The 24705-nt window shown below is 58.7% G+C and overlaps 1 protein-coding gene across 1 annotated transcript in view; it reads right to left on the minus strand.

Annotated features, from left to right (window-relative positions):
• The window catches only part of STK32C (serine/threonine kinase 32C), a 78602-nt gene that overhangs the window by 31358 nt on the left and 22539 nt on the right, over nt 1–24705 (minus strand). The window contains exon 2 of the mRNA XM_086681243.1: nt 1304–1359. Within this exon, the coding sequence (XP_086537369.1) occupies nt 1304–1359 (56 nt within the window). The remainder of the gene's footprint in view (nt 1–1303; nt 1360–24705) is intronic.

Here is a 24705-nt window from a genome sequence, read left to right on the forward strand (position 1 = left end):
CCACCCCGCAGAGCTCTGTTTCCGGGACCCTGTGGCCAGCTGGCTTTTAAAGCCAAGAACTGGTCAGAGAGCCAGAACCCTGGGGTTCTGCAGACGCTGTGGGGGTTGGTGCTGCTCAGCGGTGTATGAGGGGGATGGTAGGGATGGGGAGTGGGGGGACAGTGAAGTGGCTGCCCCAGGTCGGTCCCCAACACCGCTCCTCAGTCCGTTTCCAAATGTCTGCGTGACTTCCATGTCTCCCCATAGAAGCCAGTCTTGAATCCTGGTCGGGGTTGGTGCCCTCCAATGCCTAACCCTAACCCTAAGCCCCACCTTGTCTGCCCCTCGACCTTCCCCATGCTCTCTGTGGCTCGAGGGGGCAGAATTTACACTCAGTTGGGAGAAGCAGGGAGGGCAGAGGTCAGCCTGACCAGCAGATGTTAAAAATACTCTCTCCGTAAGGAAAGAGTGCTTGAGTGAACTCCTGCAAAGGAGCTAATTGCTCCGGTTTATGACTTGCCCAGGCCTTGGGCAGCCTGGGCCACAGCACCCACACAGCTGTGCGGAGAGGGGGCCAAAGGCCTCATCTGCCAAGCCTCCTTATCTGCCGAAAAGAAACTATCCGTTCAGAAGTGACCCATTTACGACAGACCCATCAAGGCAGAGTCCCGAGAGCTAATTTTAACCCTCCCAGAGCGCTCGTTAAGCCTCTTTGAGTTATAATTACCCCCAATCTCTAGACATTAGGAGGCAGCAATCAGGAAGTTAGATGTGGCCAGAAGGAACTGGAGACGGTCTCCGCACAGGCCTATTTCGAGAAGCCAGCGGCACGGCTGTTCTGGGTGAGACCCGTGCTCCCCTGCACCCCAGTCCTGTCGTCTGCTCCCCTGGAGAAGCTGCCTGGCCTCTGGGCTCCAACTGCAACAATGGTGTCCGAGTGTCCCAGCGGCTCCCGGACACTGGACATCTGCCGCCACCCCCTCCCCACAGCAGGGGCTTCTAGGACACTTCCCTTTGAGGCCGCGAGCGGGCCCATTTCTAAGGAAAGCTGCCCCATTGGAGAGCAGGGGTCAGGGTCTCGGCCCCGCGGAGCCGAGAGCTGTGTCGTCTGCACCCTCAGCTCCCGGCTGACTTACAAGCCCCCCAAAGACCTGGACTAAAGACCCTAGTGCTCCTGAGTGAGGCTCCCTAGTGCCCCTGACACCCCCCACGTCGCCAGCTTGTCCACAAGGCCCACCGACAGGCACAGCTGGGGCTGGCCTCTCCAGAGCTGGCGGGCAGAGGGGTTGGTCCCGTCATGGCCTCCTTGTTGGGTCCGCCTTACCTTGCCGAAGCTGCCCTTTCCGATGGCCCGAAGGATCTGGAAGTGGTCGAAGTTCACTGCAGAAAAAACAAGAGGGATGCCGAGTCAGGTGGCAGAAAGACCCGTGCCCTCCACACGCCTGGGGCTGGAGCAGCCCCCCGAGGCCACCCCCCCCCACCACTGCAGGGAGCCCCCTGCGGCCCCCCAGTGACACACTTCACCCTGGAAGTGGGCCTGGGTGATGGCTGAAGGCGGAAGTCAGGCTCCTGTGCAAAGCAGGGAGCGCCTGGGCCAGGGCAGAGAGGTGGGTCCCAGGGGCCATGCTGTCCCTTGTTCTGGGCTCCTTGTGGGGTCAGGCCAGGCCACCACACCCACGGACCCACAGCCGGGATGGGGCGTGAACAGAGCCGATGGTGCCCGGAACAGCTCTTCTTCGGTCCCAGGCACCCAGACACCCCCTCCTGAAAGCTGCACCCGACACGTGAAGCCTTGCAAGCAGGGTCCCAGGGGTCCCAGGTGCCCAGAGCCTTGGAAGCAGGCCCCCCACCCTCCTGCCGCATCTCCTGGGGGTGGTCGCCTGTGGGTTCGCTGAATGAGCCAAAGGGGAGCCTGCCACAGTCCCAGGGTGAATAACAGGGACTTTCCGAAGGGCGGTCCCCGGGCCTGTGGGGACCACGGGTGAACCACCCAGATCCTGGTTTCTATCAACTTTGTCCAGACATGAACCCCTCCCAGAGAAAGGGGTCGTTAGAAATCGCAGCCTTGTTAACTGTCACAACTCTCAGGAAAGATGCTCCCCGCCAGGCACACACAGTGCCCCGGGGAGCATTAATCTGTGAGTGAGAGCAGTTTGGAATCGCCAGTCCGGGGCTCCCGCTTCTGCTCTCAACCTGATGCCGCGTTTCCTTCCCTCTTGCATTTCCGGGCTCCAGGCAGCCCCAGCCAGCCTTGCTTTCCACACCTGCCCCCTCCCCGTCCTGGCTGGGGCTCCCCCAGCTGACTCTCAGGCCACCAGCTGGGCCCCACCTGTGCCCCAGGTCTGTGCCCCCCAAGTTCTGTTCCCCAGGTCTACGTCCCCAAGTCTGTGCCCCCCTAGGTCTGCACCTCCAAGTCCATGCCCCCCATGCCTGCGCACCGGGCTAACCTGGCTCCATGTGCCCCCAACACCCGTCGGAAACTCGGGGTCTCCAGATGCCCACGAGCCCTGCGGCCTGGGCCGCCCCTACAGGGAGCGGCAGACAAGGGCCGTGGCGTGCCCACCCCGAGAGCGAGAACGGCACATTGAGCCTGCGGAGGGCATCTGCCGTACAAGGCCCAGCACGTGGCGCTGGGAGGTCCAGCCCAGCGAGCCCCGGAGGAGAAGTTAGGGTTCGGCCGGCACGGTGCTGGGCCCCGAGTAGGGGCACCACCGGGCCAAGGGTTAGCAAGGGGGCTCAGCCAGCACAATCCCCGGTTTTAGAGAAACCACAAATCCTGGACTTCAGGTCCTTCCGGGAGAGGAACAGAACGGGAAAACAGGAACCAAGGTGTATGAAACCACGGGTCAGGAGCACAAGGGAACCCACGCCATGCTTCTGCCTGCACTTTTACGCCCTGGAAAGTGAGGTTATCATGGTGGGCTTCCTGGATGGAGAGGCCGCGGGGAAGAGGCGCTCAGAGGTCTGCGGGGCATGGAAGCAGAGAGTGCGAGCACCGTGGGGAGCTGTGGCCTGGCTCCACACTGGCTAGCCCCGTGGCCTTCCCTGGGCCCGCTTCCGGGACAGGGAAGGGAGGACGTGTAACCCAGTGCACGGCACCCTGTGGTTTTGAGCACTTCCTAAGACCCCAGGGTTGTGGGGTGCACGACGGGATTCCCAGACAGCAGGCAGGGCACTGAGCCGGCCACGTGGAAGCTTCACAGGGGAGACACAGGTGGGACGGGAACCCCAGCCGTAGCTGCCGGACAGGCGAGGCCGGCGAGCCGGGAGGGGTCCCCGGGCAGGCCCAGGGCTGGGCAGGGCGGGCATCCCATCGGGGCCAGCAGCCGTGAGCGAGGCCGTCCCAGAGGGCGGTAGCTCTGCCCACAGTGACCCTGCTCAGAGGAGCAGCCGGCCCGGACCCTACCAGGGGAGCCTCAAGCCCCACTGGGCAGCCAGAGTCACTCTGTCCTCTGCTAAGTGGAGGTTCCTCAGGTCACCCCTCGGACCGGCTGCTCCGCCCCGACGCCCAGGCCCCCGTCACTGCACCCAGCGGCTCACATGTGCTCCGGAGACCCTCCAGGTGGAACTGAGAACCAGCTGCTGCTCTGGGTCCCTTCCCCCACGTGGGCTCTGGATCCACTCTGGGCAGGACCGGGACCTCCCCTAACTGCCCCCGCCCAGCCCCCACCCAGCATCCTGCCACCGTCAGCCCCACTCTGGCTCCTAAAGGAGGTGCTGACTTTCGTTCGGGCATCCAGAGGCAGGGTGAAGAGGAGATCCACCACCAGGGTTTGTCCGAGTAGCGGTGGACGGACGTGGCGGAGCGTGCCGTGTTGCATCAGGTGGATGCGCAGAAGCCCACACGGCATATACGCCACCATGCAGAAGTCTGCAGCGTTCAGGAGAGTCCGTGTCGATAAAGTGTGAAGTTCCCCCAAACACTGAACCCAGCGGGTCTCACCAACAGGAGGAAAGGGCTGGGGCCCCCAGGAGCCCGCCGCCCTCCAGAGTCTCGAGGAACACAGCAGGAGGGCGTGGGGGATGGGGCCCCACGCAGGGGGGTGGGCTCGGTCCATGTTTGCTCAACCCAGAGAGGGGCTGCAGCCACCAGGCAAATGGAGCCCAGAGTAAGGCTGGTTCTCACCCTGGGTGGGGGCAATGCGGTGTCCCAGGAGGGCGCAAGCCCAGTGGCCTCCAGCCCCGCCTGTCTGCCCCGCCCCCACCCCACCCTCAGCTCCTGACAGGCCCCACCACTGGGTGCGAAGCCTCGGGACCAGCTCCTTGTGGGGTTGAGCCCAAGCCCTGGAGGCCACGCTGCTGTCCCGCATGCAAACCTTCTGCTCCCCACAGACACAGGTCACCACCCCGGTCCCTGGGAGTCTCTACCCTCTCGTCCCCTGGGCACACCTGCAGCCCCAGACGGCCCTGCTCTCCTGCACCTGGCACCGGGGGCCCTCGGGCACCCCCATCTTGCAGGGGACACTCTGCTTCTCTTAGGCCATTTGGGGCTGGGCCTTGGCGTCGTCCGAGTGCGGGCTCCGGCCACAGATCTGCTCAGGAGGCTGGGCCCTGCTGAGAGTGCCAAGGTCAGAGGCTGCCGCAGGAACCACAGGCCAGGTCTGTCCTGGGCCCTGGGAGAGGGCAGGGAGGGGCCCTCCCAGGCTGGACACTATCGTGGGTGACAGACTCCAAGCCAGCAGACAAATACGGCGCCTGGTGCCTGGGAGAAAAATAAAGCAGGAAGAGGGGTGGGTGGGACTGCTACCTTTTCCAAGGTCACTGGGGAGACATTTGGGCCCAGAGATGAGGTCGTGAGCCAGGAGTACCTGGAGTATGGTTGACCGAGGCCAGTTTGCTGCACCTCACATGTGATTTCTGTGGCTGTGTGATGCTGTCGGCACACCTCCCCCCTCCCCCATGAGACACCTCCCCCCCCATGAGACACCTACCAACCCCCCCCCCCCCCCCCCCCCCGTGAGACACCTCTGACACCGTAGGTCAGGGTAGCTCTGCCCCCAGGGTCCTATCAGACGCTTCTGTTCCTCCTGCTCAGAAATCTAAGCGCCTCAGGTGCAGCCATGCCTGCGAGGAGGCGGCCAGCTCTGAGCTCAGCCTCCGCCAGGGCTCCTGCCACACACACGGACACAGGCTGTCCCTGGTGCAGGTGAATATTTAAAACACAAAGGTTTAAGAAAATCTATTCTTCAAGGAAGGCCTTTATTTTGCCGAGCTGGCAATCACAGAGCCCCGCACTGCTATGAAAATAGGTCATCTCGGGCGCCTGGGGGGCTCCTTCGGTTGAACATCCAACTTCGGCTCAGGTCAGGATCTCCCGGTTCGTGAGGTCGAGCCCCACATCAGGCTCTGTGCCGACGGCTCGGGTCCTGGAGCCTGCTTTGGATTCTATGTCTCCCTCTCTCTCTGTTCCTCCCCTGCTCGTGCTCTTTCTGTCTCTCTCAAAAATAAATAAACACTAAAAAAAAAATTTTTAAAAAGAAAGAAACTAGGGGAAGCCTGGCGCCCAGACAGACCTCCGCAAGGTGTTCTCAGAGCTTCTCAGCCGCCACAACCACCGCCGGGGAAAAGGCTGGGCAATCAATGCTCCCACAGCCTTGTTCCGGTAAGACTCACGAAATCCTTCTGGTTTCCCAGGACCCGACCCGACCTGACCTAACCCGCTGGCCTGGCCACTGTCACACAGGTGGCTGGAAGGAGAGGGAGGGGGTCGCCCCCGGAGCGCGACGCTGTTCGCATGCTCGGTGAGCAGCAGTGAAAGCCAACAGGAGGCCCTCGTGCAGTCGCCTCAAATCCAAAGACCATGTGAGGTGCTCTCTGAACACTTTTCCCCAAAAATAACAATGGTCTGCCGACCGGAGTTCAGCGCTCGCCCTCCGTGGGCAGAGGAACCCGTCGAGTGCTGTTGGCTCAGTGGGCTCAGGTCCCTGGGCAGCCGTGAGGCCCAGCAGGTTCACAAGCCAGCGTCCCCAGCGAGGAGGAGAGAGCGGGAGAGGAGGTGAGCCCGGGGAGGGTAAAAATGGAGCCTCTGCAGGGCCGTGAGTCACCACTGTTGTCACTGGTGACACTGCCCGCGCCACGGGGTGGGGGAGGGGGCCCCTGCAGACCCAGAGGCCAGCCTGCTCCTGACGCCTTCAGGGCCTGGCAGGTGGGCCCCGTGTGGAAGGTGGCCTGCCCGTGGCCCCGGGGACGAGTCCCCTTCCCGGCCTGCCTCTGTGGTCACCCAGGAGAGGCCCGGCCCTCAGGGCGTCTTCGGGGGAATTCCATACCAGAAGTGGGGATACTGGGAAAGCTGCAATCATAGATCGAACATCACGAGTCGCTGCAATTCATTCAGAAGTCGGTTCCATTTTGTCTTACGTCCTATGACCCAGAGAACTCCCGCAGAAAACCATCCAGTCCGGCTGAGGCCGGCCCTCTGCAGGGTCTGCGTGGCCTCTGTGGAAACCCCTGCCTCCTCCGGGCGCACGGGCCGGCCCCTGCACAAGCGGGTCACCTGCAGGCACGGCCACCGCCGAGGCCTCGACCGGCTCGCCACCAGCTGTCCTGCAAGGCCACGGCTCTGCCGAGAACCAGGACCAGCGGGTGCCACGGGCGGGCGCTCTCTGAAGCCCTCCCGCTCTGGCCCCACCAGGTTCTCCGAGCCGCCAGGTAAGGGGTGGGTGCTCCCCTTTTCCAGGTGAGGAAACAGCTGAGGAGTCACAGCGGACTCCGGGCGAAGGACCCCGGGCCCCTCGGGGCAGAAGAGCAAGGGCCTCGGGGAGCCAGCACCACAACCCAAAGACCCAGGCCTCGCAGCCTACCCTTCCTTCCGTCTGGGTCCCCTCTGCACCCCACTCCCTCCCTGCCAGCTGCTCAGCCGTTGGGCCCTTCTGCAGGGAGCCTCCGCTGGCCCCTCTGAGCACTCGTGCACCTGCCCCAGCATGGGATGCCGGTGGGGGTGGGGGGGGGGGGCGCAGCTGCCCTTCCCGGTTCGGTGCCCTGCCCAGGGTGGCGGGAGCAACACACCGCCCTGTCTTTTCTGAGGAACAGACACAGCAGCGAGGATGTGTACCAGCCAAGAGACTGTGCCGAGGCCTCTGGGGTCCTAGGTTCTGGAATAATGCCCCTTCTCATGCCGAGGAAGTGCCTAGGCCTGGGGACCTGGGTGACTGGAGAAGCCAGGGGTGCTGACGCCTTCCTGCCCCCGGCTGGACCCCAGGAGAGACCCCCCTCCCCCGTCTGCTTACAGTAAAAGCCTTGGCCCAGAAACCCAACTAGTGATACCTTCCCAGAGCAGCACTGTTTACCCCGGATCCCATCCGGTCCGCAAAGTCTGCAGCTCAGTTCCGGCGTTAGGCACAGACATCCTCAGATAAATCAGTGATTAAGGCAACAGCCAGATCAATAATGCATCTCTGCCTGGGGCCCCGCCGCTCCAGCATCCGAGGGGGAGTCCGGGCGACAGGACCTGGCGTTCCGGCCAGGCCGCCTCCCGTGGCTGCGGGTGGCAGTGCCTCCCCCGGGGACGCCCAGAGGGGTCCTACTCAAGGCCCACCCCTGGCCACCTCCCTCTCCCAGGTGCTCAGCCCGCTACCAGTGCCACCATCAGGACCAACCTCGAACACCCCAATAATACGCGGCGGTGGAATCTGCCCTGGGGGCCCCCAGTTCAGCTGCATAGGGACATAGGAGTGCACTGAGGACCCAGGAGCTGGGTGGGGTGGGGGGCTGAGGAGGGGGGAAACAGGCCTTTGGAGCAGCTGAGTCCTGAACCCTGAGGCAGGTCTGCCCAGTAAAGCAAACGGGCCCCAGACCCCTGCTCCTGATCCAACTCTGGTCTGACTGCTGAGTCCCTCTCCCTCCCTGCCCTGTCAGGACCCACCCCCCCCAACCCAGCATGCCCGGATTTGGCATGCATGTGCCTCCTGGGTGCTCGGAAGGGAGAGCTGGCCCTGGGAAGGGGCAGAGCACAGCTGGCTCTGGGGGGCAAGCAGCTCCCCCCCCGCCCCGGCCCATGTCAGCACCAGCCCAGCCCCCGCAGCCAGCAGCACAGACAGACCCAGAGGCCAGGGCGGCTCAGGTCCTGGTGGCAGCAGCCACACTCAAGGGGGGCCCCAGGTCACATGCTGGGAGTCCCCTAGGACGCTGGCTCCCAGGGGGGAACAGGGGTTCCCAAGTCCCTAGGGATATGGACAAATCCCAGGATGCAAGTCAGAGGTCAACACTCGGTGAGAGATGCTCAGCCAGGCCAGGGGCTAGAGAAAACCCGTCCTTCTGTCTTTCCGTTTGCCTGTCTGCAGCCTCTGGGCTCCAGGCACAGTCCTGCAGGCCCCACCCCCTTCCCCACAGACGGGGGCCTCCCAGGAAACGGGAGAACCTCAGAGGCTGGAGCAAGGGGGCACCGGGGTTCCCGGGCCACCAAGCAGCAGTGCCCAGAAGAGGGGGTGCAGGCTCGGGGGTCCCGGGGGAGGGAGACCAGGGGGGTTGGGGGTGGGGAGGCCTCAGCCCCTGGGAGGGGACAAGGTGGGGTGCTTCACGCTCGCTTTGGCCGTCGAGCCCTCCTGGACCAGCCTCAATAATGCAGCCTCAATGTCAGGCCCCGTCATGTGTTCTGGCACCGAGAGCCCAATCACCCCTGTCCACCGGGCCCTGGAGCCCCCACCGCCCTGCCCACCCTCCACCCTGGTCGCCGAGGCTCCCGCCGGTGGCAGCGGCCCAGGCCTGACACCCCACTGCCCAGCCCCTCGTCAGCCGAGCCCCTTTTCCGACGCCAAGAGAGGCCCCAGGGTCAAGGCCACCAGTCCCTGGGGTACCCGTGAGCCGCCCCGTGGACCCGGGACCCCCAGTCGCAGGCTCAGGCTGGGGGCTCTGCTGCACAGGTTGACCGGGCGCTAACACTGCAGCCTGTCCGACCACGCGTGGAGCTGCCGAGCCGCACACGAGGCCACGAAACTCCTTTCCCGGCCAGCCTCGCCAGAGACCCCTGCCCAGGCGGGGACACTGGCCGTGCGTGGCCCCCCTCCACCAAGGTGGGTGCAACCAAGTGTCTGGGGAAAGTGCCTGGATATTCCAGAGCTTTCCCTGCCGTTTCCCTGAGAAATGCGACCCGCAGACTTTCTGGGATGTGGCTCCCTACAAGGCAGGTGCCTTCGACGAACGGGCCCAGCATTTTCAGCTCGGTGGGTCTTTACGTGGCGGCTGGTTGGCTCTTCCTCCCGCCTGCTGCAGCCTGGGGGCTGTTGCCATAGTTCCCAGCCACTGGGAGGACAGGGCCACGTCACCAGAGCCACACAACACAAACAGCATTAAATGTGATTCAGGGAAGAAGGGACAGGCAAAGCCCTGCTCACAGGCCAGGGGCTCCCGTATCAGAGCCGTCCCTGCAAATGGGGGCACGTCCTCCGCGCCTCCACAGACACGACAGCTGCCAGAGCAGCCTGGGCGGGGCCTCACCCACCAAACCTCAGAGACACCCGCAGGCCCGCCCCACAAAGCCCAGCCAGGGTGCAGACAAAGGTGGTTTCTGAACGGGTCCTGCTCAGAACACAGGACTCCTGATGTCAGCGGTGCGGACCAGCTGGGGAGAGGGGGCCTCTGGGCTCTGCTCACAGCTGAGCCCCCGGCTTCAGCCAGCTCCTGTGTCCTGGGCGAGGGGCACTGCCCCAGCCCCCTCCCCCCAACCCTGTACCCCTGCCACGCACACACAGGCTCCCGCACCACGGGCAAGCTCTAACCACAACGCGGAGGAGACCGAGTCTTTCCAGAGCCAGGAAGTCACATGGGGTGTGTGTGCCATGCTCAGGAGGGCACAGGGCCCCACAGGAGGGCCGGCCTGGGCCCCTCTCAGGAAGCCAGGGCCCCCAGCTGGCCAGTCCCTGGGGGCTGCAGTCAGGGTCTGCTTCCCAACCCCTCACCCAGGGACCGGAGGAGCATACAGACACAGAGGGTGCCCAGCTCAGGCCCGGACACAGCGCCTGCAGCAGGGCCCTGCCCTCCGCATTCCTCGCCTGGGCCACAGCAGCCACGTGGGCACCATTTGCCCATCAGAGGCTCCCGTGTGTGTGGGGGGGACGCGGGGACACGGGCCCGGCTGAAGGCAGCCCCAGATACCACAGCAGCCGCTACAAGCACAGACCCCGAAGCTGCGGTCACTGCTTCTGCTCTGGGAGCCAGCAGGCCAGCCTGGCACCTGTGCTGTCACACCAGCGATCCCGAAGGGTGGCACTGCTGGTCCTGGGGAACCTCAGAGGTGATGATCCGCCCTCTGCCTCCACCCGCACGGCAGCCCACACCTGCCCCACGCGGCCCAGCCCGAGTTGGGCCGCAGCACGGTCACAGCAGACGCAGGAAGAAAGGACACGGGACTGGACGAGGGGCCCGGGTCTTCTGCAGAGGTCAGTGCACAAGCCTCTGCCCAGCTCCTCAAGCCCATGGGGTCCCAGAACAGTCTATCATCCCCTGCACGGCCCAAGAAGCTTCTGCTTACAACGCGAGAAGAGGTCTTATTTTCTCAAACTGACAGAGAAAGAGGGTCCTGGGGCTCCGGTGCTGGGTTTGTCTCAGCGAATCCACCCCACACAAGTACATCCGGTGCCCCATGACCCTGAGGCTGGCTGCTGAGCCTTGCAGGTGGGACAGGCATGCCTGTGCGCAAAGTCATGGCACGGGCAGGCCACGAGGGGACACCGGGGGCCGGCCCCGCCCAGGCTCAGCCCACACTCCCTGTGCCGTAAGCCAGGAGCCTAGAAGTGCCACACAACTCAAGGGGTACAGGGAACCCCTCAAGCAAGCCCCAGAAGGCAACAGATGGTCTCTCTATAAAGTTCGAACACAAGCGAGGCTGTATAGCATGCTGTTCTGGTGCGCGTGCCTATCGAGAAAGGTTTTTTTTTTTTTTTTTAATGTTTTATTATTTATTTTTGAGACAGAGAGAGACAGAGTGTGAGCAAGGGTGGGGCAGAGAGAGAGGGAGAGGGAGACACAGAATCCGAAGCAGACTCCAGGCTCTGAGCTGTCAGCACAGAGCCCGATGCGGCGCTCGAACTCACAAACCGCGAGATCATGACCTGAGTCGAAGTCGGACGCTTCACCGACTGAGCCACCCAGGCGCCCCATATGGGGAAAGGTTTCTAAAGTGGCTGCAGAATCCAGCTGGCGGGCACCTTGAGGGAGCACAGGGATGGCGCCACTGGAGGCGGTTCAGCTTGGGCTGGGGCAGCGTCCCTGTTGTGCACGAGAATCCCACATTTGAAATTCAGGAGATGCGACTCAGGACCCCGGCCTCGCTCCAGGAAACGCGTGCGGGCCGGAGGCGGTGCGGGGCTCACCGTGCAGGTGCAGGAGGACCACGGGGCAGAGGCGCCTGAGGGAGCAGAGGGGGAAGGGAGCCCGGGTGCTCGTGGTGAGAGGCGCACCACGGACAGGGGACCCACGAAACAGCCAACAGGTGGGGACAGCCTGAGTGCCCCGCAGCTCGTGGGCGGTAAGCCACACGATGCGGTATTATTCCTCCACCAGACGGGGTGGCGCTCTGGCACCCACTCCAACGGAGACAGACCTTGAAACCCTGGCGCTGGGTGACAGGGGCCCGAACTGACAGGCCCCGCGCGATATCACCGACCAGGAGTGCCCACGACGGGTGGCCTGTGGACCAGAGAGCAGACCGCAGCCGCGGCTGCCAGCGGGACCGGTTTCCGTGGGGAAAACATCACGGAACCGGGTGTCGGAGGTGGTCCTAAACACAACGCTGCAAAATGTGCAAGATGCTGCCGACTGGTCGCTTTAAAATGGCTGGTTTTATGTGACGTGACTTTCACTTCAGTAAAAGCAATTGTACTTGTTTCTGGAAGTGAGCCACGACCGAGTGGGCTGAGGCCACGTAGGGGGCATGGCTGCCGTTGCATGGCCCCACACAGATGGCCCCATGTGTGGGGACGGTGGTCAGGGCAGGCCCTGTGCGGAAGAGGGGGCATCCCAGGGGCTCGGACTCATCGGTGGGCGCGCGTTCCGCGGAGGGAGGATTCTGCGGAACCAGCACGGCTAGGCTTCCGCACGCACACCGGGCCCCACAGTCGCCCCAGAGCTGGCCAGGGGGCCAACCAGAATGGGGTTTAGACGGCTCTCCTATTTCGAGGCGATCACCCGAGGTGGGAGGGAAGGGGGCAGGACAGTCACTAATCCTGTCTTTTCTTAATGGAAAACATAAGAAATCACACGTGGGGCGCCTGGGTGGCTCAGTCGGTGAAGCGTCCGACTTCAGCCAGGTCACGATCTCGCGCTCCGCGAGTTCGAGCCCCGCGTCGGGCTCTGGGCTGACGGCTCGGAGCCTGGAGCCTGCTTCCGATTCTGTGTCTCCCTCTCTCTCTGCCCCTCCCCCATTCATGCTCTGTCTCTGTGTCAAAAATAAATAAACTTAAAAAAAATAATAAAAAAAAAAAGAAGAAATCACACGTGTGGCTAAGGCAGCTTCATTCTGACCCCTTTGCTTTAGAACAACATTAAACTGTGTTAAATTCATATAAACCCAAGCCCCACCCATCAAATCTGTATTTTATTTACACTCAGTCCAGTTTCAAAACAGGATTCCAGGTGGACCTCCGTTCCCTTGGTGCTGGCGCATCATGACCGCAGAGCAGTGGGTCCGTCCGGGAGGACAGGACAGCCTGTGTCCTGCTGCCCTCTGCAAGGGGCAGCGGGGCCGACTGCACCAGGATCTGCTCCCCTCCGCCCAGGAGCCCCCGGCTCTCTGAGCACCCGCCCGCGTCACACTGCCCAGGCCTGGCCCGTCAGAGCAAAGCTGTCCGACTGGAGCTGGCCCTGGGCTTCCGGAACTCAGGAGAAGTGTCCACCACGGTGGCAAGAGCAGGGCAGAAGGAGCAGAAGGAACCATTTCTGGGGCTACCGTGGGAGCATGAAGCCAGCAGAGGGGATGGGGACGAGGATCAGCACCCCCTGACCCCCCTCCTGGACCCGATACACCATTAGAGTCTCTGTTTCTCTGGCCCGCGTGGCCTTCTTACTAACGTCCCCTTGAGTGCTGACTCCCGAGGCACCTGTGACTCAGACCAGAGCCCTCCTGTGCCTGCGCTGCCGGGTCTGTGCCTTCCTTCGTCCTGCACGTCTACCCCCACCAACACCGACCTTCCTCATTTAGGCTTTACGGCGGACACTGGTGCTCAGTGGGGGAAGCCACCACGGGCTGTGGCCTGCCTTCTCCAGGGGCCCTTGTTCGTCCACGTCAATCGTCTGTCAGTCCATCAACTTCCACACAAGCCGTAGGTTGTTTGTTTCTCTAAATTCAGTGCTCTGAGGGCACCTGGGTGGCCCAGTTGATTAAGCTCTTTGGCTCAGGTCATGATCTTACAGTTCATGGGTTCAAGCCCTGCATCGGGCTCTGTGCTGACAGCTCAGAGCCTGGAGCCTGCTTTGGATTCTGTGTCCCCCCTCTCTCTCTGCCCCTCCCTCCCTTGCACTCTGTCTCTCTTTCTCAAAAATAAACATTAAAAAAATTAAAAAATTAAAAAATAAAAATAAATTCAGTACTCTGAACATCAGTTGTGAGGAAACAGACATTGTTATGATATTTGCATCCACTAAAATGCCATGTGTCCTCACTCACTTCGGGCGTCCTCCATATAGACGTGGCCCAGCTTCTCTTGGTGGCCTACAGTACAAGGCATTTTCACGGCTTTATCGAGACATGAGTGACACACGGGACAGTGAACGTGGAGAGCACGTGCCCGGATCGGCTCTGACATCTGCACGCACCCACGTACTGCTGGTACGGGACACCGTGGGGGCGCAGAGCGGGGAGAATGCACTCGTAACACAGATACTGGACAAAGACGCCCAGTGCACAGAAACATCTCCTACAGCTCAGCAAGAAAAAGACAGAGAACGGCCAAGTTCTTCAATAGGCACCTCACGCGGAAGAGACCCAAGTGCCGGGTCAACACGGAAACAAACTGGGCATCTCAGCGACCAGGGGTATGAAACTGAGCAGAGCAGGGACCTCCCCACGGCCAGCACAGTGACCGACACAGAGGCCGGCAGGGCCGTGCGCAGCGGGGACTCACACGCGTTGCTGTGGGAGTGAGACTGGGCTCCGGGTGCCGCACGGCCCGGCCGGTCCACACGCACACGCACACGCACAGCACACGCCCACCGAGACACGAGTGCAAGAGAGGCAGAACGGTGCAAAACTGGAAATGACCCCAAGTGCTTGGCCTTCGTCAAATGGATAATAATAAGGTGTGACGTAGCCACACAGAACTCCAGGCACGACGAGAATGCGGCGGCGACTGCTACACACAGCCTGGACCCATCCCACGGAAGCGGCGCATCGAGAGAAAGGGGCCGGACACACTCCACGGTTTCACTTATGTAAAAGCTAAATTTTAATAAACATTCCTTGTTTGTTTTAGAAAACCATGTGTTTCGTAGTTACTGGAAGCAGAATTCTACACAAGCCCACTGTCTGCTGGAAGGTTCCTGTCTCTTCTTCCCCGGCCCGACAGGGACAGAGAGACGCAAATCTGCTACGGTGCTGAGTTTAACCACTGCTCTCTGCAGGTCCCCTGGGTGCCGAGGCTCTTTGGTTGGGTACGTACACGTTTGAAAACAAAACATATCAAAAGTGATGTAGCCACGGTGGTTTGAAGAGGGAAGTTTACAGCTCCAAGTGCTTACATCAGAAAACAAGACGATGGAGAGACCATGGGACTCTTGATCTCGGGGTCATGAGTTCGAGCCCCATGTTCGGTATAGAGATTACATTAAAATGTTTAAAAAAAAAGTTAAAGAAAAAAAGAAAAAAAAAGTAAACAAGACGATGGAATAGAACAAAGTATATCCAAAGTAGAAATTAGAAAATAGTAAAGAATGGAAACCACTTAACTAGAGACAAATAACAGAAAAACAAAAGTAACAACAAAACTGAATGTTACTTTTGTGATTCATAACATCGACAAACCTTTGGAAGACTGATTTTTTTTTAAATAAGAGAGAAAGCACAAATATTAAGAATTTTAGAAAAATGATGCCATTACCCATCCTACAGGCATCTAAAGAATAATTTAAAAAGATTATGAACTAACTTCATGTCAACAAATTATGCTACGTAAATGGAGAAATTCCTTGAAATACACAATTTACCAAATGAATACAAAAAGAAACACACCACCTGCACAGTGTCACGTCTATTGTTCCTACATAATGCATTCATAATTGAAAACCACTCTGTAAAAAAGAAGTCCAGCCCAGATGGCTTCACTGGTGAATTCTATCAAGTTTTTTAAGGAAGAAACAATACCAGTCTTACAGAAGCTCATTTAGAAAATAGATAAATCGAGCACCTTCTAACTTGTTTTATGAGATCAGCATTTTCCAAACACCGGAGCCTGATAAGGCCATTACAAGAAAACCATAGATAGAGATTTCTCGTGAGCATATACACAAACTTCCTTAACGAAATATTAGCAAATTAGCAGCAATATAAAAGATATAATACATCATGACTGCTGAAGTACACACCAGAAATGCAGGGTTGGTTTAACTTTGAAAACCAATCACTTAGAGTCACTACACTCACAGAATGAAGGACAACCCTATGATCACCTCAACAGAGGCAGGAGGTGTGTTTGACGAAATGTACAGGTGTTCATGATGAAGACTCCACAAATGAGAACAGGACCTCTTAACTGTCACACGGGACACCTACAGAGTCTGCAGCTAAGACCACATTTAGCTGTAACACAGTGAATGCTCTCCCAAGATGGGGAACAAGGCAAGGCTGTCCACTCTCATCATTTTCCTTAATGTTATGCAGCCCTGGCCCATGACATAGGAAAAGTTAAAAATAAACCACAGAAAAGACAACCTAGTGGTCTACAGAGAAGATCCTAAGGACTCTACAAACCCCTTCCAGAGCTAAAAACTCTGCGAATTAAGCAAGGTTACGTGATACATGGTCTATACATAAAATTTTTTTGAATTTCTAATGTACTATCAACAAGCCATTGAAAAGAGATTTTCCAAGTCCCTCTTACAATAGCACCAAAGGCCTTTTAAGGTAGGACCATGTCTAAGAAAGCTGTACAAGACCCTCCATGTAATACTGCAAACCACTGAGAGATTAAGCAGGACCGAGGTAAGTGGAGACTGCCCCTTGCTCCTGGGGGGATTGTGAACATTGTGCGGGACCCACCTTTCCCCAGAGGTAGTTATAGAACCAATGCAATTTCAGTCAAAGCCTTAGCTGGCTTTCTTGGGCAGAAAGGGGTGATCAGACACTAAAATTTATATGCAAATCTAAATGACCTAGAATAGTGAAAAATAATGCTAAAAAAAAAGAGCAAAGTTGGAAGACTAGCACTACCTGATTTTAAGACTTCACATAAGGGTACAGTAATCGGGTGCTTGGGTGGCTCAGTCAATTAAGCATCTGAGTCTTGGTTTTGACTCAGGTCACGATCACATAGTTCGTGAGATGGAGCCCCAAACTGGGCTGCGTGCTGACAGTGCAGAGCCTGCTTAGGATTCTCTTTCTCTGCCCCTCCCCTGCATGTGCTCTCTCCCTCTATCAAAATAAATAAATAAGTTAATTAATAAATATTTAAAACAATTTTTTTAACGTTTATTCATTTTTGAGAGACAGAGACAGAGCATGAGTGGGGGAGATGCAGAGAGGGAGATGCAGAATCCGAAGTAGGCTCCAGGCTCCGAGCTGTCAGCACAGAGCCTGAAGCAGGGCTGAAACCCACGAGCTGTGAGACCATGACCTGAGTCAAAGTCAGACACTTAACCAACTGAGCCACCCCGGCGCCCCTTTAATACTTTGAGTGTAGAGTTTTGTGACCACCAACAGTTTCTTGTTTTGTAGACAATGGGAAAGTAATACCTGAGAAAAGTCAGCGTACGTTTTGGTCCGAATTAGTCTGTGCTCACTGGAACGGGTTGTTGAAAGGCAGGACTCTCACATTTATTGCACGTGAACGAACACCCTCCTTCCTGTACTGATGGGCTGGTGATGAAGTGCACGCACGCTCCTTGGCACCACGTCTATGCCCGTGCCTTGCGGTGATTCTCTGTTGCGCATTGGCTGCCCCATCTAGCCCGAACCCAAGGCTCTGGGCCCCACAGGAGGTTCGCACACCTCCAAGGCCTTCGAGAAGACCTAGGAGTCGCTCTTATTGCCCAAAGTCTTACTGAAAACTTAACATTTGTTCAGAGTAAAATTAAATGGCTAATTAAAATGTTACATGTCCTTACTTTCCAAAATGTGTAAAGTCAGTTTGTTAGCTCTTTGCCTTTAAATTTTTTAATTTTGTTTTTTTCATTTATTGTTTTTTTAATGTTTTTATTTATTTTTGAGACAGAGAGAGACAGAGCATGAGCAGGGGAGGGACAGAGAGAGAGGGAGACACAGAATCGGAAGCAGGCTTCCAGGATCCGAGCTGTCAGCACAGAGCCTGACGCGGGGCTCGAACCCACGAACCGTGAGATCACGACCTGAGCTGAAGTCGGACGATCAGCCAACTGAGCCCCCCAGGCACCCCGAAAAACGTTTTCAAAAAAGGTACAGTAATGAAGACTGTGTGGCGCTGGTATGAAGACGGACGCAGGGCAATGGAACAGACTCGCTGTTCACAAACGGCCTCCAGCGCATGTGGTCACCTGGGTTTTCCAATGGCACAAGGCACTGACAAGGTCTATGGGGCAATGTGAGCCTTCCACAAGTGGTGCTGGAGCAGCTGAGCATCATCGGGAGAAGTGCTAACTGTGCCGTGCCCAAAACATAATTCTTGGTAGATTGCAAACATACACACAAGACAACTCCTGGAAGAAAAACATACGGTCATACTTTTGCAGCCTGGAGACAGGCGAAGACTTCTCAGACACGATGCCAGAGATGCTAACCATGAAAAAATTGATAAGTTGTGCTTCGCAGAAATCAAAACCGTCTGCTCTTTAAAGGACACTACTAAGGAAGTGAAATATTTGCAAATACACACGTCCAACATAGAGCCTGTAACCAAAATATATAAAGAACTTCTGCAAATTAAGAACAAAATTATTGCCCCTCCCCTGCTCACACTCTCTCTCTCAAAATAAACAAACTTAAAAAACTAGTTCAGAGCTCTGCATTTTACTGTAATTACCCCCCCATACGTAAAAAAGAGATGATGCCACTTTGCAAAGGGGGCGGGTTATAGGCATCCAGCCTTTTACGCTGCAGGAAGGAGCCGTTCACTGAGCGCAGGAAACGGGATCCGAGAGGCTGAGTGACCATGCAACAGTCACAGGGCCAAGAGACAGAGCAGTGGGTCAGAATCCAGTCTCCGGGATCCTCACGCACCTGTGCCCAGGGCTAGATGGGAGGGGCCAGCCAAGATGCTGAGAGAGGTGGGGGGCTATGAGGGTGGTGCAGTGGGGGGCTGGCCGGTGATGGGGGTGGGAAGCTGCTCAGAAGGCTCTCAGGGGGACACAGGTATTCAGAGTGGGCTCAGCTCGTGGGAAGGGGCACCAAGGGGTGCCAAGGGGCGTGTCGACACGAAGCCCACGTCATGTGAGCAGGACCCGGCAAGGGTGACCACGGAGGCCCAACCAGCAGGACTTGCTGGCGGCTCTGGGGCCCGGGGCTGAGGAGAGGAGGCCAGGAGGAGCCACGGCTGTGGCCTCTGCCACTCCCCCCAGCTCTGGGGCGAGGCCCTCTCCGATGGGCAGCTAGGCTGGGCGGGGGCAGCCATGCCGGATGCTCTCCTGGCCCCTGCCCGCGTGGAGCCACCACGGCCGGACCAGCTGGCCACAGAGTCCCCAGGGGAGTGGGCCAGCTCTGAGACTGCTCAGTCAGCAGTCGCCCCGGGCACCCCGCACAACCCAGTGCTCAGCCCCAGGACCAGCCCGACCCGCACAGAATCACCCCTCTCCCCCACACTGCCTGGAGGCTGTGCCCACAGAATGTGTCCCGGGCTCCGTTTGGGCAGAGCTAACCAGCCGTGCCAGGGGCCACCCCTCTCTAGAAACAGGGTGCTGGGTGCAGGTTGCTGGTCTCCTTGGGAAGCCCTTTGAAACCTGGCCAGGGCGCCTGGGTGACTCGGTCAAGCATCCCAACTCCAGCTCAGGTCATGATCTCCTGGTTCGCAGGTTTGAGCCCTGTGCCTGGCTCTGTGCTGACAGCTCAGAGCCCGGAGCTACTTCAGATTCTGTGTCTCCCTCTCTCTCTACTCCTCCCCATCTTTCTCTCAAAAATAAAATGAACATTAAAAAAATTTAAAAAAAAAGAAAAGAAACCTGGCCAAAACGGAGAAGTTTGCACAGTACAAAATTTATTTTTATTCTGAAACCCAATGATACACCTCAGATCACATCTGTGTGTACATGTGCCTGTGGGTGCGGCTCTGCGTGTGTCCATGTGTCCTCGTGTCTGGGAGTGTGTGCGTGCATGTGCTGGCTGTGGGGGCAGCTCTGTGCCTGTGCATGTGTTCATGTCTGCGGGCGCATGCGCACGTGTGTGCCCATGGACGTGGTTCTACGTGTGTGCACACGTGTGTGCCCATGGATGTGGCTCAGTGTGTACGTGCATGTGCATGCGTGTGCCCGTGGCTTTCTGTGTGTGTGTGCGTGTGCCCACGCACGCCCCTGGATGTGGCTCTGTGTGTGTTCATGCACATGCGTGTGCCCGTGGATGTGGCTCTCTGTGTGTACATGCATGTGCACACGTGTGTATGTGTGCACATGGAGGCCTGACACAGGCTCTCTTCGAGTGGGTTTACTGGGCAGCTGGCCCCGGGTCTGACAGACACGTCCAGCCTGGAGCCTGCATGCTTCCCTGGGATCCTGGCAACTTCTAGGCTGTGGGAAGGATGTGTGTTATGAGGGTGCCGGCTGATCCAGACCTTCCCCCAGAGAACTCCCGTGAGCTGCAGGGGAGGGAGGTGCCAGGGAAAAGCTGTCGAGGGAGCCTGGGGCCTCGCAGCCGTTTATCACCACCCCCCTGCCCCGCTGCGAGCTGCCGCCTCCGCCCCTGCAGCTGCTGGGCCTCAGGCTGAAGGACCGATTTATCCCCAAAGGCACGAAGGCCCTTGCCAAGCCGATGAGGCTGGATGGTCGCGCCCCCGTGCGTCAGCTTACACGTCAAGAGCTGCCAGACCCCAGGCTGCCACGGTGCGCCATCTGCCTGGGGGGCCCGAACCGGCCCCGTGCACAGGTGGGGCCGCCCTGGGGCCCCTGCAGCTCACACAGCCCCAAGCACCTCCGGTCAGTTAATATCCTACTTGAGCCTCACCAAGAATCAGTTACTGTCTCCCTGGCCTTCTAACAGCTTGCAAACAAACTGACGGCATTCGGACTGTGCCTCTGTGTTCAGGACACGGCCTCACCCAGGGGGCGGCCTCCGCCTGACCCAGGAAGCTCCTTGTCCCAAAAGGTGCTCTGAGGTTCTGCTGCCGGCTCCTGGCAGGTCCGGGCGCTGCCCTCCGAGGGGCTCAGCAAGCTGTCCTGCAGCGTCCGGCCTGGCCCTCTGCGCCCGAGAGACACTTGTCGAGTGCGTGAGTGAATGAATGAATGAGGCAGGGAGTGAAGGAGTGAGTGTGGGAGAGGTGCACGTTTCTGCCCGGTGTCCCAGAGCCGGCTTCCCCAGCACAGCCCGCCGGCTGCCGCGAGCCAGTCGGCGTCCGGGCGCGGCCCCGCTGGGACCTGGACGCCGGCCAGGCTAGGACACAGTGGAGGGGCCGCCTCCCACGGCCTGGGGGCTCTGGGCAGAGGGACAGGTCTGGGGGCTCCGCCTGCCCGGGGAAGCACCAACAGCCGACCCTGGCCCAGCGCGCACGAGCGGGCAGCCTGGCGTCTCCGTCAGGCCGAGCCCACGCTGCGTTCGCATAAACAGAAGCAGTGCGGCACCGTTAAGGGAAAGTTGCTATTTTAAATTCCGTCTCAGGGTAAGTGCACGGTTTTATGTCAGACCTTTCCTTTGAAAAGACATTTGCACACGGTTTTGATGGAAAAGTCGAGATTTAAAGGTTAATAAACTGCATGGTTGTTTTGCAGGAAATGAGTATCAACAAAGCCTTTACCGGGCTGACATTTACCCAAAAGGCTCGGGAACCTGGTGTGCCCGGCCTCGGGGCTGCCCCCTGCCCCTCGTCCAGGCAGAAGCTGGCATCAGGGGACCAGGGCAGGAAGGGCCCTTAGACCTCCCCACTGTGACGTCCCCTCAGCAGCTGGGGCCTCTCTGGTGCAGAGCCACACGCCGGCCGGGACCCCCGTGGCAGGCTGGCCTCCTCCCCTCCCAGGACCAGTGGCTGGGGCACAGGCACCCTCTCTTCCAGTCTCCAGGGGACGTCCCAGCTGCTGGGACCAGGCTGCTACACCTCGGAGGAAGGCAGATCAGAGGTCACAGCTGTGACGGGGACCCTAAGAAATCAGTCCATGGCCCCTGAGCCCCAAGGACCCACCCCTAACACAACAGGGCTTCCTTGAGGCACCAAAGGGGGCCCAGTCCAGGGCGCCGTCCCCAGCACCTGCCGCGCTGCCACTGGGCCCACCCAACAGCCGTCGGAGCAGGTACACTGTCCGCATGCCCGCCGGCATAGGGCCGCAGGCGTCCACACACAGACCTCTGGGTGGGGGTGGGTGGGGGATGAGCTGGTGCCCACAAGCAAGAGGGGGTGCGTGACAGCAAAGGAGCCCCGTCCTCAGTGGAGAAGTGGTCCTGGCACCCCGTGCACCAGCTAAGAGCCCGACCCTTCCTGTGGACCTGAGCTGAAGGAGAGCCCGCCACCATGTGTGACCTACTCCAGGGTCACCCCAGAGCCCAGCGTCCATCCTTCCACCTTGACCCACTTTCCTCAACATGCCTCCTCCAATGACAAGATTTCACGGCACCAGAAGACCAGGGTGGGGCCAGCCCCATGTAGCTTAATCATCTGCACCCCTGAGTTTAAATTGGACAGTCTGGGACCACCGGACCCCTGCACCTACCCCCCAGAGCCCACCCAACTTGTCTTCCTCTGGCACACACCAGACCTCACACGACCCCCCTCCATTAGAGAGGCGCCTTGGCCTCCCGCCTGCCGGGCACCTCTGTGAGGAGGCCAGAGATGCTCTCACTTGCGGGGAAGCAGAGTTTACGGGAAGTCCAGTCTGTCCGGAAAATCTAGGCGCCAGCCCCTCCTGGGGGCCTCCTACCACAGGGAAGTGGTGAAAACAGATGTCCAGCAAGGGTGGGAAGACAGCAAGGAAAATGTTCACAGAAAGACATAAAATGGTGAGCCATAAGGGCTGGCTTGGGGTTGGCTGTGTCAGTGCCCTGACCCCACAGACCCCTCCATGGATCCCTGGCCAGGGACATGTCAGGGCCACCACCCTGAGCTGGCTCCAGGGCGTTTAGACAGGGCCCACATGCTTGCTCACATCCCGGAGGCATGACCACATGTGTGGGGAAGCCCGTGCTTCTGCTCCTGGGCTGGTCTGGACGGCCGTGCCCTGGCCACGCCACACCCCCAGTGGCCAAGATGCCGCCCCCTCCTCCAGCCCAGCACCCCTTCCTCCCCATTCTGGCTCAAGAGGTTGGACTGTCATCCTAGGAAAGGGTGGGCCTATTTTTGGCTAAATTGAACAGAATTAAGGAAAGGTATTATTTCAAGACAGAGCATAAGACTTCTGTTTCATGTTTCCAAAAATAAGAATCAGAAGAACTGAGTGGCGCCAGGAGTCTGCATTCTTGTGGGTGCTCCATCCAGCCTGTGGTTTCCAGGACGAGAGTCTTGGCCAGGATACGAAACCATGTGAAGGTGGGATAAAGCTGGCCGTGCCTAAGAGGCGCCCCCCGAGAGCCGTGAGGGGAAGAGACAGGACTCACTAGCATCGGGAGACTGCCGGGCAGGGGTGTGCCGGGACCACACCGGGGCCCCAGACCTCCAGGAGTCAGGAACGTGGGCATCCTGCCTCCCCTGCAACCTGAGCTTCTCCTTGTGAGTGGGCGTCAGGAGCCTGGAGAGCCTGCCCGCCACCCACTAGCCTCACTCCTGTGCCCACGGCCTCCAGCGGACAGCACCATGGACAGCATCTGCTAGCCTGGGACCCTGGGACGACCCCCACGGACTCTGGTCCAGACCTGGAGGGGTCTGCGTGTGGTCTGGACCTGAGCAGGGGGAAAGCCCTGCATAGAACAGGTTTCTCCTCCGTGTCCCTTGAACACGTACGTGCGCACACACACTCCTTTCCAATCCTCTGCCTTCAGGCTGCAATTCACTTCTTACCTGGGGCCTCAGCATACCGGCCTGACCCTCCACCCCATCAGTACTCAGCCCTGCCACCCAGGGCCAGGCTGCCCTCTGAGCAGCTGGGATGAGGGTTTTGTCACCTCCCGAATCACATCAGGTCACATTCATCCTGCAGAAGTCAGGTGCATGGCAGAGCTTCCGCGTCCCGAGCGGTGGGATCCTCAAGGGGACAGACCCCCTTCATGTGAAGATTCCCAGGGATCCCATCTCCCGCCACCCTCACCACAGTCCTTGCCCTCTGATAGGACTTTTAAAAGGGGGTGAGGGATACAGTCTGCCGTATAACCAGACAGACAGATTGTCCCTGTGCTGGTGACAAGGGAGCAAGGGGAAATAGAGGGCAGAGTACAGGCTCACAGCAGCACCCCCCCCCCCCCCCCCCCCCCCCCCCCCCGCCCAGGGGAATACGTGTGACATTCCTCAGACACTCCTGGCCGCCCGAGAACAAAGGAAAGGGGTTTAAGTGCTGGCCATGCTGATGTGGGAAACTCAGGCAAACGAAAAGTTAAATTCCCTTACTGCCACAGCCCATCCACAAGTCCTTGAGACCGGCAGAGTGACCTCCCTCTAGGACCTCAGCTGCCTCGATGAGGACGCTTTGCTGGGGCAAAAGAGAGTCTTAGCTTGACGTCATCCCAACCCCCAGGATCCTGCACGTCTACTTCCTTTGCCTCAACTCCCCCAAGTATATGCTGGCGATCACACCCCCAAGCTGATGGCCCCCGATACACATCTGGAGGGTCTCGTGACTGAGGTTTCATTGAACGGTAATAAGTGGAGCTTCCCTAGCAACAGCCAGCCCCTCAAGGTCCTGGAAACCTTGCTTCCAATATTCCTTAGGGACTTACTCTATCCCTGACCCCTTCGAACCTGAGGGGATATAATAAGTCACCTGTCACGACCCCAGGGCAGCTCTTCCTGCCCACGGGTGGGTCCTGTCCCCGTGCTTTAATGAGATCACCTTTTTGTACCAAAGACGTCTTCAGGGATTCTTTCTTGGCCGCCGGCTCCACAGCCCCACAATACCCCCAAACCTCATCACTGGCATGTGGAGAGAGACCCAAAGACATCCAGAACTCAGTGCGGGACACAGGGGGCTTGTGAAGAGATGTGACATTTAGTCCCCCTCAGACCTGATGACAAAACAGATTCCCAACACAACACAGACAGGCGTGTGCACACACACTGAACCCACAAGAGCTCTAAACAACGGGTGACAGTGAATTCATTTGTAATTCTACAGCAAGACAGACAAATCCAGAAACCACAGAGGCATCAGTTCAATCATATGCGAGACGATAAAACTTCTGTAGAGAGAAAAAATAAATACTTTTTAAATCAAAATACTACCAACTGTGAAAGAGTATTTGCAAGAAATATGACAAGGGGGGCTCATTTCCTCCCATCACAGTGAACCTGTAAGATTCGTGAGAAACCCAACTGGACAGGAAAAGAAGCGGGGGCC

This window comes from Puma concolor, chromosome D2, assembly GCF_028749965.1.
Source record: "Puma concolor isolate L17-30 chromosome D2, mPumCon1.1.hap2, whole genome shotgun sequence".
In the NCBI taxonomy this organism is placed as follows: domain Eukaryota; kingdom Metazoa; phylum Chordata; class Mammalia; order Carnivora; family Felidae; genus Puma; species Puma concolor.